Source organism: Adiantum capillus-veneris, chromosome 6, assembly GCF_014529385.1.
Source record: "Adiantum capillus-veneris isolate H3 chromosome 6, ASM1452938v2, whole genome shotgun sequence".
NCBI lineage: Eukaryota > Viridiplantae > Streptophyta > Polypodiopsida > Polypodiales > Pteridaceae > Adiantum > Adiantum capillus-veneris.
In genome coordinates, this window is record NC_140936.1 from 42378763 (window position 1) to 42391676 (window position 12914).

At 44.1% G+C, this 12914-nt stretch overlaps 1 protein-coding gene across 3 annotated transcripts in view; it reads left to right on the forward strand.

Annotated features, from left to right (window-relative positions):
- Window positions 1-12914, forward strand: part of UPL6 (ubiquitin protein ligase 6) — a 118770-nt gene that overhangs the window by 78880 nt on the left and 26976 nt on the right. For 2 of the 3 annotated variants that reach the window (XM_086514189.1, XM_086514190.1), the window contains 16 exons: window positions 190-301; window positions 471-657; window positions 750-926; window positions 1009-1191; window positions 1274-1358; window positions 1458-1558; window positions 1708-2027; window positions 2130-2226; window positions 2358-2507; window positions 2643-2729; window positions 3063-3149; window positions 3261-3401; window positions 3650-3775; window positions 3884-3982; window positions 4092-4159; window positions 4242-4308. In XM_086514189.1, coding sequence (XP_086370315.1) covers window positions 190-301; window positions 471-657; window positions 750-926; window positions 1009-1191; window positions 1274-1358; window positions 1458-1558; window positions 1708-2027; window positions 2130-2226; window positions 2358-2507; window positions 2643-2729; window positions 3063-3149; window positions 3261-3401; window positions 3650-3775; window positions 3884-3982; window positions 4092-4159; window positions 4242-4308 — 2087 coding nt within the window. The remainder of the gene's footprint in view (window positions 1-189; window positions 302-470; window positions 658-749; window positions 927-1008; window positions 1192-1273; window positions 1359-1457; window positions 1559-1707; window positions 2028-2129; window positions 2227-2357; window positions 2508-2642; window positions 2730-3062; window positions 3150-3260; window positions 3402-3649; window positions 3776-3883; window positions 3983-4091; window positions 4160-4241; window positions 4309-12914) is intronic. The other variant, XM_086514191.1, reaches the window with a different exon arrangement.

Genomic DNA, 12914 nt, shown 5'->3' on the forward strand with positions numbered 1-12914 from the left:
CTCCTGGATCTGATGGAAGAGTATATAAAGTCCAACCCCTTGGGGTGAAACAAGGTCATGGGTGGAATTGTTAAGGAGTTTTTTAGTCAGGACACCATCTGTTCACAGTGTAAGCTATATGTGTATCGGTTGCATGGGCTTTACTTTTTCTTGCAGTGAAAATAATATGAATGTGTCTGCTTTTTGCAGGAAGCCTAGTGGCACTATTTAGCACGGGTGACTCCCTTCCAAATCTCCATATAGTGGAACTTCGGATTAAGAAACTTTGCCTTCTTTGTTTGCAAGCAGTACACTACTATCGGTGAGTTTCACTTGTTGAAGACTAATGTGGCACGTTGTGTCTAGTGTGAGTCTTATTTTGGTTTATTACCAAGATTGTACAGAGCCACTGCTTTATATTTCCTTGCAGATCACACTCAGGGGTAGTGCTCGTCTTCTGATGATCCTATCATGCAATTCTTGTTTTGTAGGGAGTATATCAGTAAGGAATTGCTTGAGCCAGTGACAGAGCGGAGCTTATCAGACAATGTTGCTATTCTTCTTTTGCAGACTGTGCTTACACTCTCAGACAAAAATGCTCCCTGGGCTGGCATGGTCATAGATTTTCTCTATAAGAAAAGGCTTTTTTCCATTTTTAGGGACCTCCTTCAAACTGTGGTATGTGACAACGGCTGTTTGCATTAGTTTTGGTCAAAGGGGTTGATTATAATACAGTCTAGCCTGCTAATGATTTGTCCGGATTATTCCAGCAGTCCAGTTCTCTTGGGCACTATGGCGGTACCTCTTGTCTAGAACACGCATTGGTTTCACTTACCTTGAGACATGTAGAAGAAGGGCAGTCTAGTATCAGTCTAGAAAGCTGGAGCTTTGCAACACAGATTTTATCCTTTCCACTTATATTTCAAAGATTTTCTTATTTGAGACAGGTGCTTGCTTGAAAGTGTGGCCTGGTTTGTTTTTCATGATCTAGCTTCAATAGAAGAGTTAATTGCAGCTTGAATCTTGCAGGTTTTTATTAGCAAGGGAATTTGGGCATTCTCGATTCGCCAGTTGGCTTCATCCTTGCAAGACTTTGTCAAGCTTTTACCTACAAACACATCTGTACAGTTTCCTGCTAATGTTTGCTTACTCGGTAACCTGCTTGAAATATCAGGATCTGCTTTACGTGTGCAAGAATGCCCCTGGGAACTTGTAAGTTTTTTTTGTTAATAGTGTCATTTTTCCTCCCGCCAAGCCTGGTGGGTATATCATGCTCTTTGGTGCTTTGTTATAGGCAGTCTATTTTGCATCAATCTCAAGATGTCTCATTGAGGAATTGCCCCCTGCTTATAGAACCTTTTCAGAAGATTCTGTTGAAGGTAAGTTATTTCTAGCCTGAAGTTTGGAAGTATGTAGTTTTAGAAAATTATAAATTGGTAGTATATAGTTTTAGAAAATTATGGCAAGTCTTTATGCAGCTCCTGAGGTGATGATGGATGAAGAAGGACCTCCTGTCACAGAAAAGTCTTTAGAAGATCAGCTTCTTTATGCAAGTAAAGGGGACATCTTAAAGCATATGGTTAAGACTCTTTTTATCACCTTACATTTTACTAAAAAATAGCATTTCTTCTAGATGCAAAACTGTTCTTCATCTAACTCGAGCATAGTTTGTTCGGCTTAATTTGAATCATAAGATAAAACCGACAAACTGTTTTGGTTGACTGATAGGTCCGACTAGCATTTTCAGATGCTCTTAAAGCTCCAGGGATGAGGGTAGGACCTCCATCTGTTAGAGAGGCTGAAGCCATTGGAGAAGTGTGCATGTTTCTTCATGCCACATTATTGTTCACTCCAAGCACAGAAGTCTTTACAAGCCTAGCTTACAGTACTCGAATTGTTTCGCATCTTTGGTCTTATATAGAGAGGTGCCATGCAGCTCATGAATGGCCCATTGTCAAGCTTCAGGGGAAGAATGCTATAGAACAGCATCCAATCTCAGACGTGGATGGTATGCTACTGCCACTATTGGTATTCTGTCCTGCTTACAGGTGGGGCCTTGAAATCATGTAGTTTTAGATGACACGTTGAAGCTTCTGCTATCCAATTCATCTCTTTGATACTGAACTGTTGGATGATTTTTTTTCTTTTAGTTTTATGCTCTTCAGTATTGACAATGAAGAATTCTATGAGCAGCAGAAGCCACTCCGATTAGAAGACATCAAACTTCTAGTCCTCATCCTGAAGGAGGTACCAAAATTCACTTCTTGTCCCTAAAAGCGTGAATTTTTTTTTGAGTTTGCTCTTTGTTCCTTTTCGAGTAGAAGCCTAGTATGCACATGCATAATTACTCATGGTAAGAATTTTTGTCCGTTTGGTAGGCTTTGTGGCAGATTTTATGGGTGCTACCTATTAAATCAGCTACAGGAAATGCTTCTGCAGTTGTGAAGTATGAGACATCTCATGAAGGGTTTTCAATAAAGTATCTCAAGCATATGGTTAGCAAAAGTACTTCCAGGCTTCTTCAGCAGGTAAGTTAGGTGCGTGTTTTAAAAGAAAAATGATATTGAACTTTTTTTTTTTCAAAATTAATGCACTGAATAAGAGTCTCTCATAGGAGCATAGCCTGTCGCAATGGTTTGAGGAATTTTGCTCGTATGGTACAGTTACAAGATTGGAACAGTAGACGGCAGTTTATGTCCCCCCAAGCATTTAACGCTAGGGAAGCCATGGATGAAATTTTTTTTTCCCAGGTTTGTCTTGCCATTAAATTTGATTGTTGGCCTGTACGAAAATCCTGCTGGAATTTTATGTGAATACTGTAACCTGTTTTCATAACCGAGCTGAAGTTAAATTAAGCCGTGACTTTGTTGTAGCATCTTTCTTTCCTTCGATAAATGCTGGACTGACAAAAATGTTCAGTGACTTTTTTGTACTGTATGGAAGCAAATCGTTTTCTTTTAAGTTGCTGATTTCATGGGTTATTTGTATCTCATTGTTCTTTTTTTTTTTTTTTTACTTCACAACAATTCGGATTCTTAGTTTTATCCTTGAGTTTTCTCTAATTGAACGACTTTTTAATACAGGTGGAGAAAGAAAATTCCAGAGCATACGATCTTCTTGTTCAAGCTCCTTTCTTGATCCCATTCACACACCGAGTTCGTATCTATACTGTAAGTATTTTGAACTAAACTTTAACATATGACTGCTTGGTTTACGCATCCGAGTGCATGCGGGCATTGATATCAATCTTTTGTAAGGCAACATTGTTTTTGTCACTACAGACACAATTGAGTTCTGCCAAAGAGCAGTACAATGTGCCGAGTCTTTTCCCTAGAATGCGCATAAGAGTTCGACGAGATAGAATAGTAGAGGATGCTTTTGCTGCTCTGAACACGTTGCCAGAGGAGGCTCTACAAGGCTTGGTAAGAACTTGACTCCTGGCACCTCTTCGGAAAATGATTTCGTAGACTCTTCCTTGCACATATCTCTCTCTGCGACCATTGTTTTCTACTTTCCGATTATTTTTTATCTTGCTTGTTGTGACTATGACCCCTCCTGTTCTAACCGCATAACGTCAAAAATTTAGGTTTTCGCGCTTTCATATGTGACGAGAACATTTTCAAAATATGACAGTTTCCAGTATGTGATATATATTTTTTCCCTCATGTAGATTCGAGTCACCTTTGTTAATGAGTTTGGAGTTGAGGAGGCTGGGGTGGATGGAGGTGGTTTATTCAAGGACTTTATGGAGAGCATTACCAAGGCTGCTTTTGATATTCAGTATGGTTTGTTCAAGGTAATGACTGACTAGTTTTTTGCTTAATCAAAGTTTTTAAAATTGCTGATTGGTTTTTCTGGCCCCTGCATGGAGGAGAAATTTACTGATGCAATTTTTTTGACTCAGGAAACACCTGACCATCTTCTCTATCCAAATCCAGCTTCCCATATGGTGCATGATGAGCACTTACAATACTTCATGTTCCTGGGGAAAATTTTGGGGAAGGTACTGCAATTTCTTATCTTATCTTATGTTAATCAATTTGGTCTTTGCACAATTAATGTTGGTGCTACTTAACTGTGGCAAGGAGTCATGTGGCAGTGATTTCATGCAGGCTATGTTTGAAGGAATTTTGGTGGACATTCCTTTTGCAACTTTCTTTCTGAGCAAATTGAAGAAAAAGTACGCTTGTCATATACTTTGGAATATCTGCTTTTGTAAGAATCCACTGTAATGTGCAGTTTGTGTTTTGCATCTGTTTCAGACACAATTTTCTACATGACCTGTCATCATTGGATCCTGAGCTATATCGGAGTCTTCTTTTCTTGAAGGTGTGTGTGGAGTCGTTTCACCTTCATTGATTGTGTGTGAGAAACGAATTAACGTCTTCTAAAGGCCAAATTGACCTATGAGACCAAAGAGTTACATCATGGTGATTTTGATACAAGGTATGGATAAAAGGAAAGAAACTAAATAAACAAAAACACTACTAGAGCTGTAAAGGATGGGTGGGTACATATACAAAAGGTGGGTGTGTATCTCAGAGAACGAATACAAAATGGCAGATATGTGTCTCTTAGAATCCGGAGCTGGCTCGCATCGGTCGGTGCATGATTGTGTCAATGTCCTCCACGGTTAGAGTCTGTCCATGGAATCTCTGTCACAAAGTGATGACGTGGCGTGCCCAACTGTAAAGAAGTGGCCAAGAGGACAAGAGAAACTAAACCCAGAAGCATAGATGAAGTTCTGAACCCTGAAGATTTAGGCGAGAGGCCTATAGGGGGTTAGGAAGTAAAAACCTAACTCCTACCACTTAATGAACTTATGAGCATTCACCAAGGGGCTTACCCAAAATATTAAAATCTTGACATATGGGACTGATTTTTGTAAATCGAGCTGGGTGCCACGTGGCACTGATGTATTGAATTCCACGTTTTGCGCTGGCAGCTTTTGCAGACTCCCAGCGTGGGCTTTTGGGTGCAATGCTTATGGGGCTCTGCTTTTGGGCAACCCTTGTATGCTTACAAGTGCCCAGAGGGCCACTCTTCTGCAGAGCATCTAGACGCGGAGTCTCGGAGAGAGTTGGACCCTCGGGAGTTGTACCTTGGCAAAGTAATAGTAAAGAAATACCGAAAGGGGGGCTAGCCTTTGGGGCCGGTGTGTCTAGGCTCGGAACTCGACCGTGCCCTGACGACTCTCTCTCTCTCTCTCTCTCTCTCTCTCTCGCTCTCTCTCTCTCTCTCTCGTTCTCTCTCTCTCTTTAAGTTCAGTTATTTTGCAGTTTTTGTTCCTGCGGGGAATCTCAACAGAACAGAGTACAAACATCAATTGCAGGTTGATACATGTGACAAGATTGAGCAGGTACTCCAAAGATCCAAAATATGTGAATCACATGAAGGATTACTTTATTGATGAGATTCACTCCAGATGGTGAAGGATTACTTGATTGATGAGATGGCTTTACGGTGATCTAGGGGCATCAAGAGTTTTGGACGGGATGTAATAGACTTGGACACTCCAAGTCGAGAATCTACCGCAACAACACAAATAATCACTTCAAAAACAGTTCACATTTCACAATTGATTCGACATTGGCCCAACGGAGTTCCGTGCCTAGAGATATTGGCCCCAAAGACTGGCGCCCCTTTCGATATTTCTTTTTGTATTAATCTGTGTTCAAAGTACAAGAGTGTTGGCAGGTGCTCACTCTCAAACTCTGCGTCCAGATGCTCTGAGTTGTGAGAGCCCTACCCGCATATTTAAAGATTACAAGGGATGCTAAAAGCATAGCCCCAAAAAGCTGAGAATTAAAAGTTTTCAATAATAAAGCAAAAGAGGATTCTCTCTCTCTTTGAACCTCTTGCGTAGAATAAAGCAGAAAGTCTCTCTCTCTCTCTCTCTCTCTCTCTCTCTCTCTCTCTCTCTCTCTCTCTCTCTCTCTCTCTCTCTCTCTCTCGTAGGAAAAGCAGGTCACGCTGCGTAGCCAGAAAAGCAAGTTTTCCGTACGCTACTGCCATGTCGCTCTCCGCAATTGGCGCCGGATTTTACGGATAGGCCACGTCACCATTCTGCCCGGAATTTCTGCAGCAGCCAGCCGGATGTTTTGCCAGGGCTCTCCATGCCAAAGGGTGTTTGCATGTGTGTATGCCACGTCACCAGTTTGTGACATGCCCCCCTGTTGAAAGCATTATAATCGCCCTCGATTACACTTGCAAAACAGATAGAAGCCATAAACTACCTTAGCAGACACTGACTGTTAGTACCGACGCACTAGGAACACACATCTAGCACATGTACCAATCGACAGTCACATCACACGACATCACATTCAACATTCATTCGGATCTTAGAGCATGATTTAGCGGCAATGCAGTTAGCAATCACATCTAGATCCACTCAGGACCTCAGAGATGCCCGATTGACTAACCCCTATTGCAACCCTGTCTATTCGAGACCATTTAGACCAAAATTCCTGTAGGCATTTCGTCTATCAGTTCCTGCACTAAAAAACAAGTGAAGAAAAAATCAGTTTCATATTCGGGAATTCCATTTCATAGTCATACAACAGAATACTGTTAGCTCTCAGTATCCGTGAAGCTCAAAGAGACATTAGTGACTCTAGTATTAAAAAATGGAGGCATTTGTTGACAAAGGAGCGGAGTAACTCCCCTCTTGTGCAACCCACTGCATTAGATCTGCGGCCAAGCTGAATTCGGGGTTCCATTTGGAGTAGACTATGCTAAACCAAGAGCTTCAAGGTAAAGTTTCACAATCTGAGGAGTATTTGCTAGGTCCTTCTCCTCATCCACTTCGCATCCAATGCAGGATAGTTCTTGAATTTAACCAAGAACCGCCTTCTGACTTTACCCTTATTCTTTGTGTCCTTATGTGCCAAAATTTGTTCTGGAACAAGGATCTCCTCGTTTTCTTCCACTTCAGGTTGCTCATCAGGCTCCCCATTGTCAGGCACATCACCTTTAAAAGGTTTCAAGAGACTCATATGAAATGCATTGTGAATCCTCCGAGTGTCAGGCAGATTCAGTCGAAAGGAGACATCATGGAAAGGTTCGTAGTATCACATACTAAGCTTTGGAAAAAGCTGCTCCTTTCTCTTTTTCTTTCTCAGGCGTGCCTTCTCAAAACGTAAGAGCACCCAATCATCCTCCTTCAATTTCAAATCGCGACGATGGTGATCTGCTGCCTTTTTCTGTCTTTCCTGAGATTTTTGCAAAGCCTCGCGGACCTTGGCAAAAGCCGTATCTAAGTCGCGCGTGTATTCGTTCGCTTAAAAAATCTTATCTTTCGTCCTTAGGAAGGGTTGAACCTTCACAGCACCTTCAATAATCTCAAATGGCGCCTTCCCCGTCAAAGAGTGTATCGTGTTGTTGTAGGCAAATTCCACCAAAGGTAGATACTTTTCCCATTGAGTCTTCTGATCCGAGATATAAGATTTCAATAAATCTAAAACCACTGAATTGGCAATCTCTGATTGCCCGTCAGACTGCGGGTGGAAAAATGACGAGAATTGCAACTGCGTGCCCCTGTATTCGCGGACGATTACTCTTTCTTCAAGAAGGGGAGACGTCACAAGCTGCTGATGTGTCAAGCCATTGAAGACCTGAGCCGACTTGCAGATCACGGCGGAGGGGCCTAATGTCACAAACGGGAGCGCATAACAATATAAAATATACTCGGATAAATAGAAATTATCACTTAATACTGAAGCCAAAGGATAGAGAGAGAGAGAGAGAGAGAGAGAGAGAGAGAGAGAGAGAGAGAGAGAGAGAGAGAGAGAGAGAGAGAGAGAGAGAGAGAGAGAGAGAGAGAGAGAGAGAGAGAGAGAGAGAGAGAGAGAGAGAGAGAGAGAGAGAGAAATGAAATGAAATGAAATGTTATATTAACGTCTTCAAAAGGCCAAAATGACCTATGAGACCAATCAGTTACAAAATAGTGAATCTAATACCATGTCTGGGTACAAAAGAACTAGAAAAGAACTAGAAGTGGAACAAAATACTACTACTACTACTACAATCTAAAACTACGTGGGTGTAGCAGCTGATACAATAGGTACCCGGTAAACTGGATGTAACAGTGTGTGAAACAAAGATGGAAGAAATGGTGAGGATCCATCCTCATCTGCACTCTGGATGTCGAGAGAGTATGGCTCGAATCTTCTGTTGTAGTCTCCGTCGATGCTGTGTAGCTCCTCTCCTCAGTCGCGGTCGTCTGTATCTCTGTAGCTCCAATGCTCGGTCGATGAGAGTGCCAGTAGTGGTCGAATGAGTGTGGGACGAGCTCTGCAGTGGTGGCTGCTCCTCTGGCTGTCCCATATCTAGTGAAAAGAAATCTGTAATGTGTCTCTGGGACTGCCTCTCTCTAGCTCTCCCCAGTAAAGTGTCTCTATACCTGTGTAACTCAAGTAGATATAGTCCAAGACATCTCTGATCCTCATAACTCATGACCCTAGATAGAGGACCAAAACCCTCTCTGAATAAGCAGTGGAAACGCCCCCGTATCTCATAGAACACTGTGCAATGACATATGTAGTGCAACTCTGTCTCTGGCTCTCTCTGGCATAATCGGCATATCCTGTTGTCTGCTGGTATCCCTCTGAATCTACCAGTCTCAATCTCGAGCTGATGTGAGGATGTGCGTATCTGACCAATGGCACAACGCAAACCATGAGACATATGTGTGTCCATGTAGCTGGGTCGAATCACAAACCCATCTCCTGTGAGGTGGAGAAGATGCTCTCTATAGAAAGCCATCTTCGTGCTCAACTCCTGAGGCGGCTCTATCCATGTCCTCCTGGTGTCGAGCTGGATCAGGTCCTGACAAATGAGTCTAGTGATCTCCACCCGTGTAAGAGACAGCGAGGGTGCCTGAAGAGAATACTGGAAAGGGGGCAACCTGTCCATGGTGAAGCCATGCGTCTGAAACCATGAAGTCATCTGTGCATACCAGCATGAAGTGTCCCCCTGTAGAGCTAACTGTCTGGAAGACTCAAGGGCCAGTCTAGCATATCTGTCTCTAGTAGTATCCCATAGGCTGTGCACAAAGGACACTAATCTGGTAAGCGCCTCAATCTCCATGCGGGGGGCAGCTAGCTCTCCTCGAATGATCGCGTGAGGTACGGAGGCCTTGGCTCTAATCAATCGGGAGATCATAGATACCAAGGGCCTCTCCATACGTCTCCAACCATCCTGGCCTATAGGAGGTCCCCATACCTGTACCCTATACATCATAGCTGAGGCTACTAAAGTATCAAAGAGCCATAACTTTGTCCGAGGTTCCTGGAACTGAACCTGCGAACACATCCTCTCCAAGCCTCCCAAGGCCGCATAAGCTCTGGTCAGTCTAGTCTCTGTTGCTCTCCCCAAAGAAAACCTTGGCCCAGTGAAGACTATCCCAAGGTAAGTGTATGCATCTGTATACTCCACAATCTCTTGACCATACGTGAAGGTCGGTGCCGATCTCCTGATCCACTGCGGTGTGGTGTTAAACACCATGACCTTGGTTTTACCAAGGTTTACAAACAATCCACTATCCTCTGCAAAACTGTGTAATGCATCCAATTGTCGCTGCATACCCTCTGGTGAGTCAGAGATCAAGACAATATCATCAACATATAACAACAATGGGATCCACGTCCCTACCAGCTGGGCACCTCTATCACCCTCTCTGTCAATGTAATCAGACACCTCATCAACATACATACCAAATAGAGTAGGAGACAATGGGCAACCCTGTTTCACCCCGATAGTGGAGTGAACTAAGTTAGATATCCCCTCTGGGGTGCGTACATGTCCCATCACTGATCTGTATAAAGCCATAATCCCCCAAATCAACACTGTGGGCACCCCCATCTCCTGCAGTCTGCGCATCAGTCGAGCTCTCGGTACCATGTCAAATGCTTTGCGGAAATCCACAAAGCTACAATAAATCCGTCTCCCATGTGACCTGCCCTCCTCAATGATAGCTCTGAGTGTCAGAATATGGTCAAGAGTGGAGAAACCCCTCCTGAAACCTGCCTGTCCCTTTGCCCGTATACCCTCAACCTCTGCCCAGTTACTCAACTGCTGCTCAATAATGGATGCATACAATCGTGCCAGTGTGTGTCCAACCATAATAGTGCGGTAATTTCCAGGCTCTGTAGGATCAGCTGCCTTGAATATAGGCACAATAGTAGACAACCTCCAAGTCTCAGGTAATCCCTCACACATGGCACGATTGAACAACACTGCAAGAACCTCCATCAGCATATCCCTAGCATGTATAAAGTGCTCCGCTACTAGACCGTCATGATCGTAAGCCCTCATGGTCCTCATCCTGTCAATGGCTCTCTTTACCATCTCAGTGGTAAAGAAGGTGCTCGTAGGTGGACATGGCTCTGTAGGATCTGGAAGGGGATCCTGCCGAGGAACCGTATATAACGATGTCGCATACTGGCCCCACACATCAGGAGAAGTAATCACTGGGGGAGGGGAGTGCTCATGGAAGAGTCGCCATGCCTCGCCTGAGTCTCTACTCAAGAACAACTGATACAAGTCTCGCTCCATCTGGGCCAGGTAAGCTCGTTTCTTCTTTCGCACAAGGCGCCGGAAAGCAATCCGCGACTGTCTGTAGGTGATGACTCCTAAATGAAGATCCCTCTGAAGCTGGGCTCTCATCTCTCTGCACTCCTCATCATACCAACTATTCTGGGGCATGCTCCCAGAATGTCGCCTCCGATCCGGTTGAGTGTGTGGGTATGCCTCTGATGCTGCATCATGTAGTGTCTCAGTCAGTAAAGTAGTGCACTCCTCTACTGAGAGGCCTGGAGCAACTGTGCATAGACGATCCCAGATCGCCTCTATATAAACTGAGTCAGTCTCTGGTGTAAATGTATAACGGGTGTGTGACCTGCCTCCTGATTTCTGGGCTGTACTAAACTGAAAAGATACGGACAGTGTCAAGAGAGCATGATCCACTGCTACGCCCACTGGTCTGGCTCCCACTGTGAAATCCTGAATACAAGGAATAAAGCTCGGCTGTGTCATAACATAGTCCACTGTACTGGCCCCATGTCTGTGTGGAAAGCATGTGAAGCCTGCTGCTCCAGGAAACCGCTGTAAGCCATTAAGTATGGCTAGCCCATGTGTAGTCGTCATCTCCGTGAGGTATCTCCCATACTCAGTCTGCTCTCTGTCATGTGAGCATCTGTCAAACCCCAGCTCACCCACATCCAACTCTCTAAGCATCTCATCTGAAGTGTCGTAGAAGACTGTCTGACAGTTGCCCGTTCGAGCATTGAAGTCTCCTAGGAGGATGATATCACCATCCCTAGAAAACTCCCATATATCATCATCTAGAATTGAGAAAGGCGACTGCCCTCTGGATACAGCATATACTGACGTACTGGGGGGAAGTAACATATAGCAATATATAGAAATCGACCTGTGTCAGCTCTCAGCCTCACCCACATGTATCTAGCCTGATCATCTCTCCGTACAATATGTAGTAGTGGCTGGGAATCAGAAGATGGGCTGGTCCCCCCCGTAATAGTATCTTTATTACTGAGGAGAAGTCTATACAAGCACTTGAACCGAACGTATTACCACGTTCGTTCTAAAATAAGACTTGATGGTTCCGGGAAAGTCTCAGCTTCCTATTCCTAGGGCAAAACCCTATTCCAAGGAACTTCCGTTCCTTATTCCAAATCCTCAAGAATCAAGGTTCTCGCCTCTGGATCTCACCTTCCAGACTCAGGGCATGGCATCCCTGCAACTCTCTTTTCCAACTCTGTTTCCAGAGTCCTCTTCCCGTAGAACAACTCTGGTTTCCCGAACACGAAGTCCTTACTTGGGAATCCCAACTTCCGGATCACAACTTGAGAGACTACCTCTCTCCGATCCGTGGATCTACTTCCCAAACTCGGGTACGAAACCCTTAGGCTCTAGTTCCTCAGAGCGCTTTCTATTCTGCAGAGGCTCATGCCTTCCTCTGCTCCTACTCCCTCACGAAGAGGAAGTAAACCTGCAATCAAATACTCAAAGATCATAACATGAAAATCGTTACCTTCACAATCTCAAAGCTCGAAATGTAGCTCGGTTCTTGAAAAGCAATTCCCCGGAAGAGATCTCTACATAGAAAATCCTCTCTTCCAATCCTACACACAAAAGAGGTGTGTTGTCGGGTTCCTTCTCGTAAATCAGCCCCATCTACGCGTTTATGGGCTGAAAACAGAAAAAAACAGCAGCTTGTCGTGATGGAAACACGCTCCATAGGCACTTCTTCGCGAGGGAGCGCGTGCACTGGGTCTTTGTGACATCTGGTACACTTGGGGCAGCCATGGGCATCACCGGCAACGTCTTCTTTGCGGATGAAATCTGCAGCAGCATCTTCTTCTTGCAAAAACTGATCCCCTCCTTTTAGTGAGGGCATGTGATGCTTTTATAGCTCCTGGTCACGGCAAGAATAGCTGAGCGCAGGCTGCTCACGTAGAGATCGTGGCCGTTCTTTTTTTTGCGCTGTTTTGCCAAAAAACAGAGAAAGAAAACACTGGCTGATCTGTTGCCTTATTTATCATATGGCTCGGTTGCCCACTTATCAAGTGGACGGCCGACATATTTTAAAATAGTCTGAATCTGTCGAAAAACTCAATAAAACCTTATAAGTTAAAAACAATGCTTTCACAGCACTTTCCAGGTGTCCCTGGATGCAGTCACACGCACAGTTGCAATGCAGACATAGACTTCCTCGCGGGAAAGCATTTGCTTTCCCGACAAGCAATCCCGCTTTCTCAAAAAGCATCTGTTTTTCCTCAAAGTTTGCTCTAAACCCATCTTCATTCAAGTGCTTGCTTTTTCCTTATGCACAATTCTAACATAGTTCGGAATTTCCTCTCGACTATGGATATCCCCTTTACGATGCATTCGTCACCCATCTTTTGACGCAT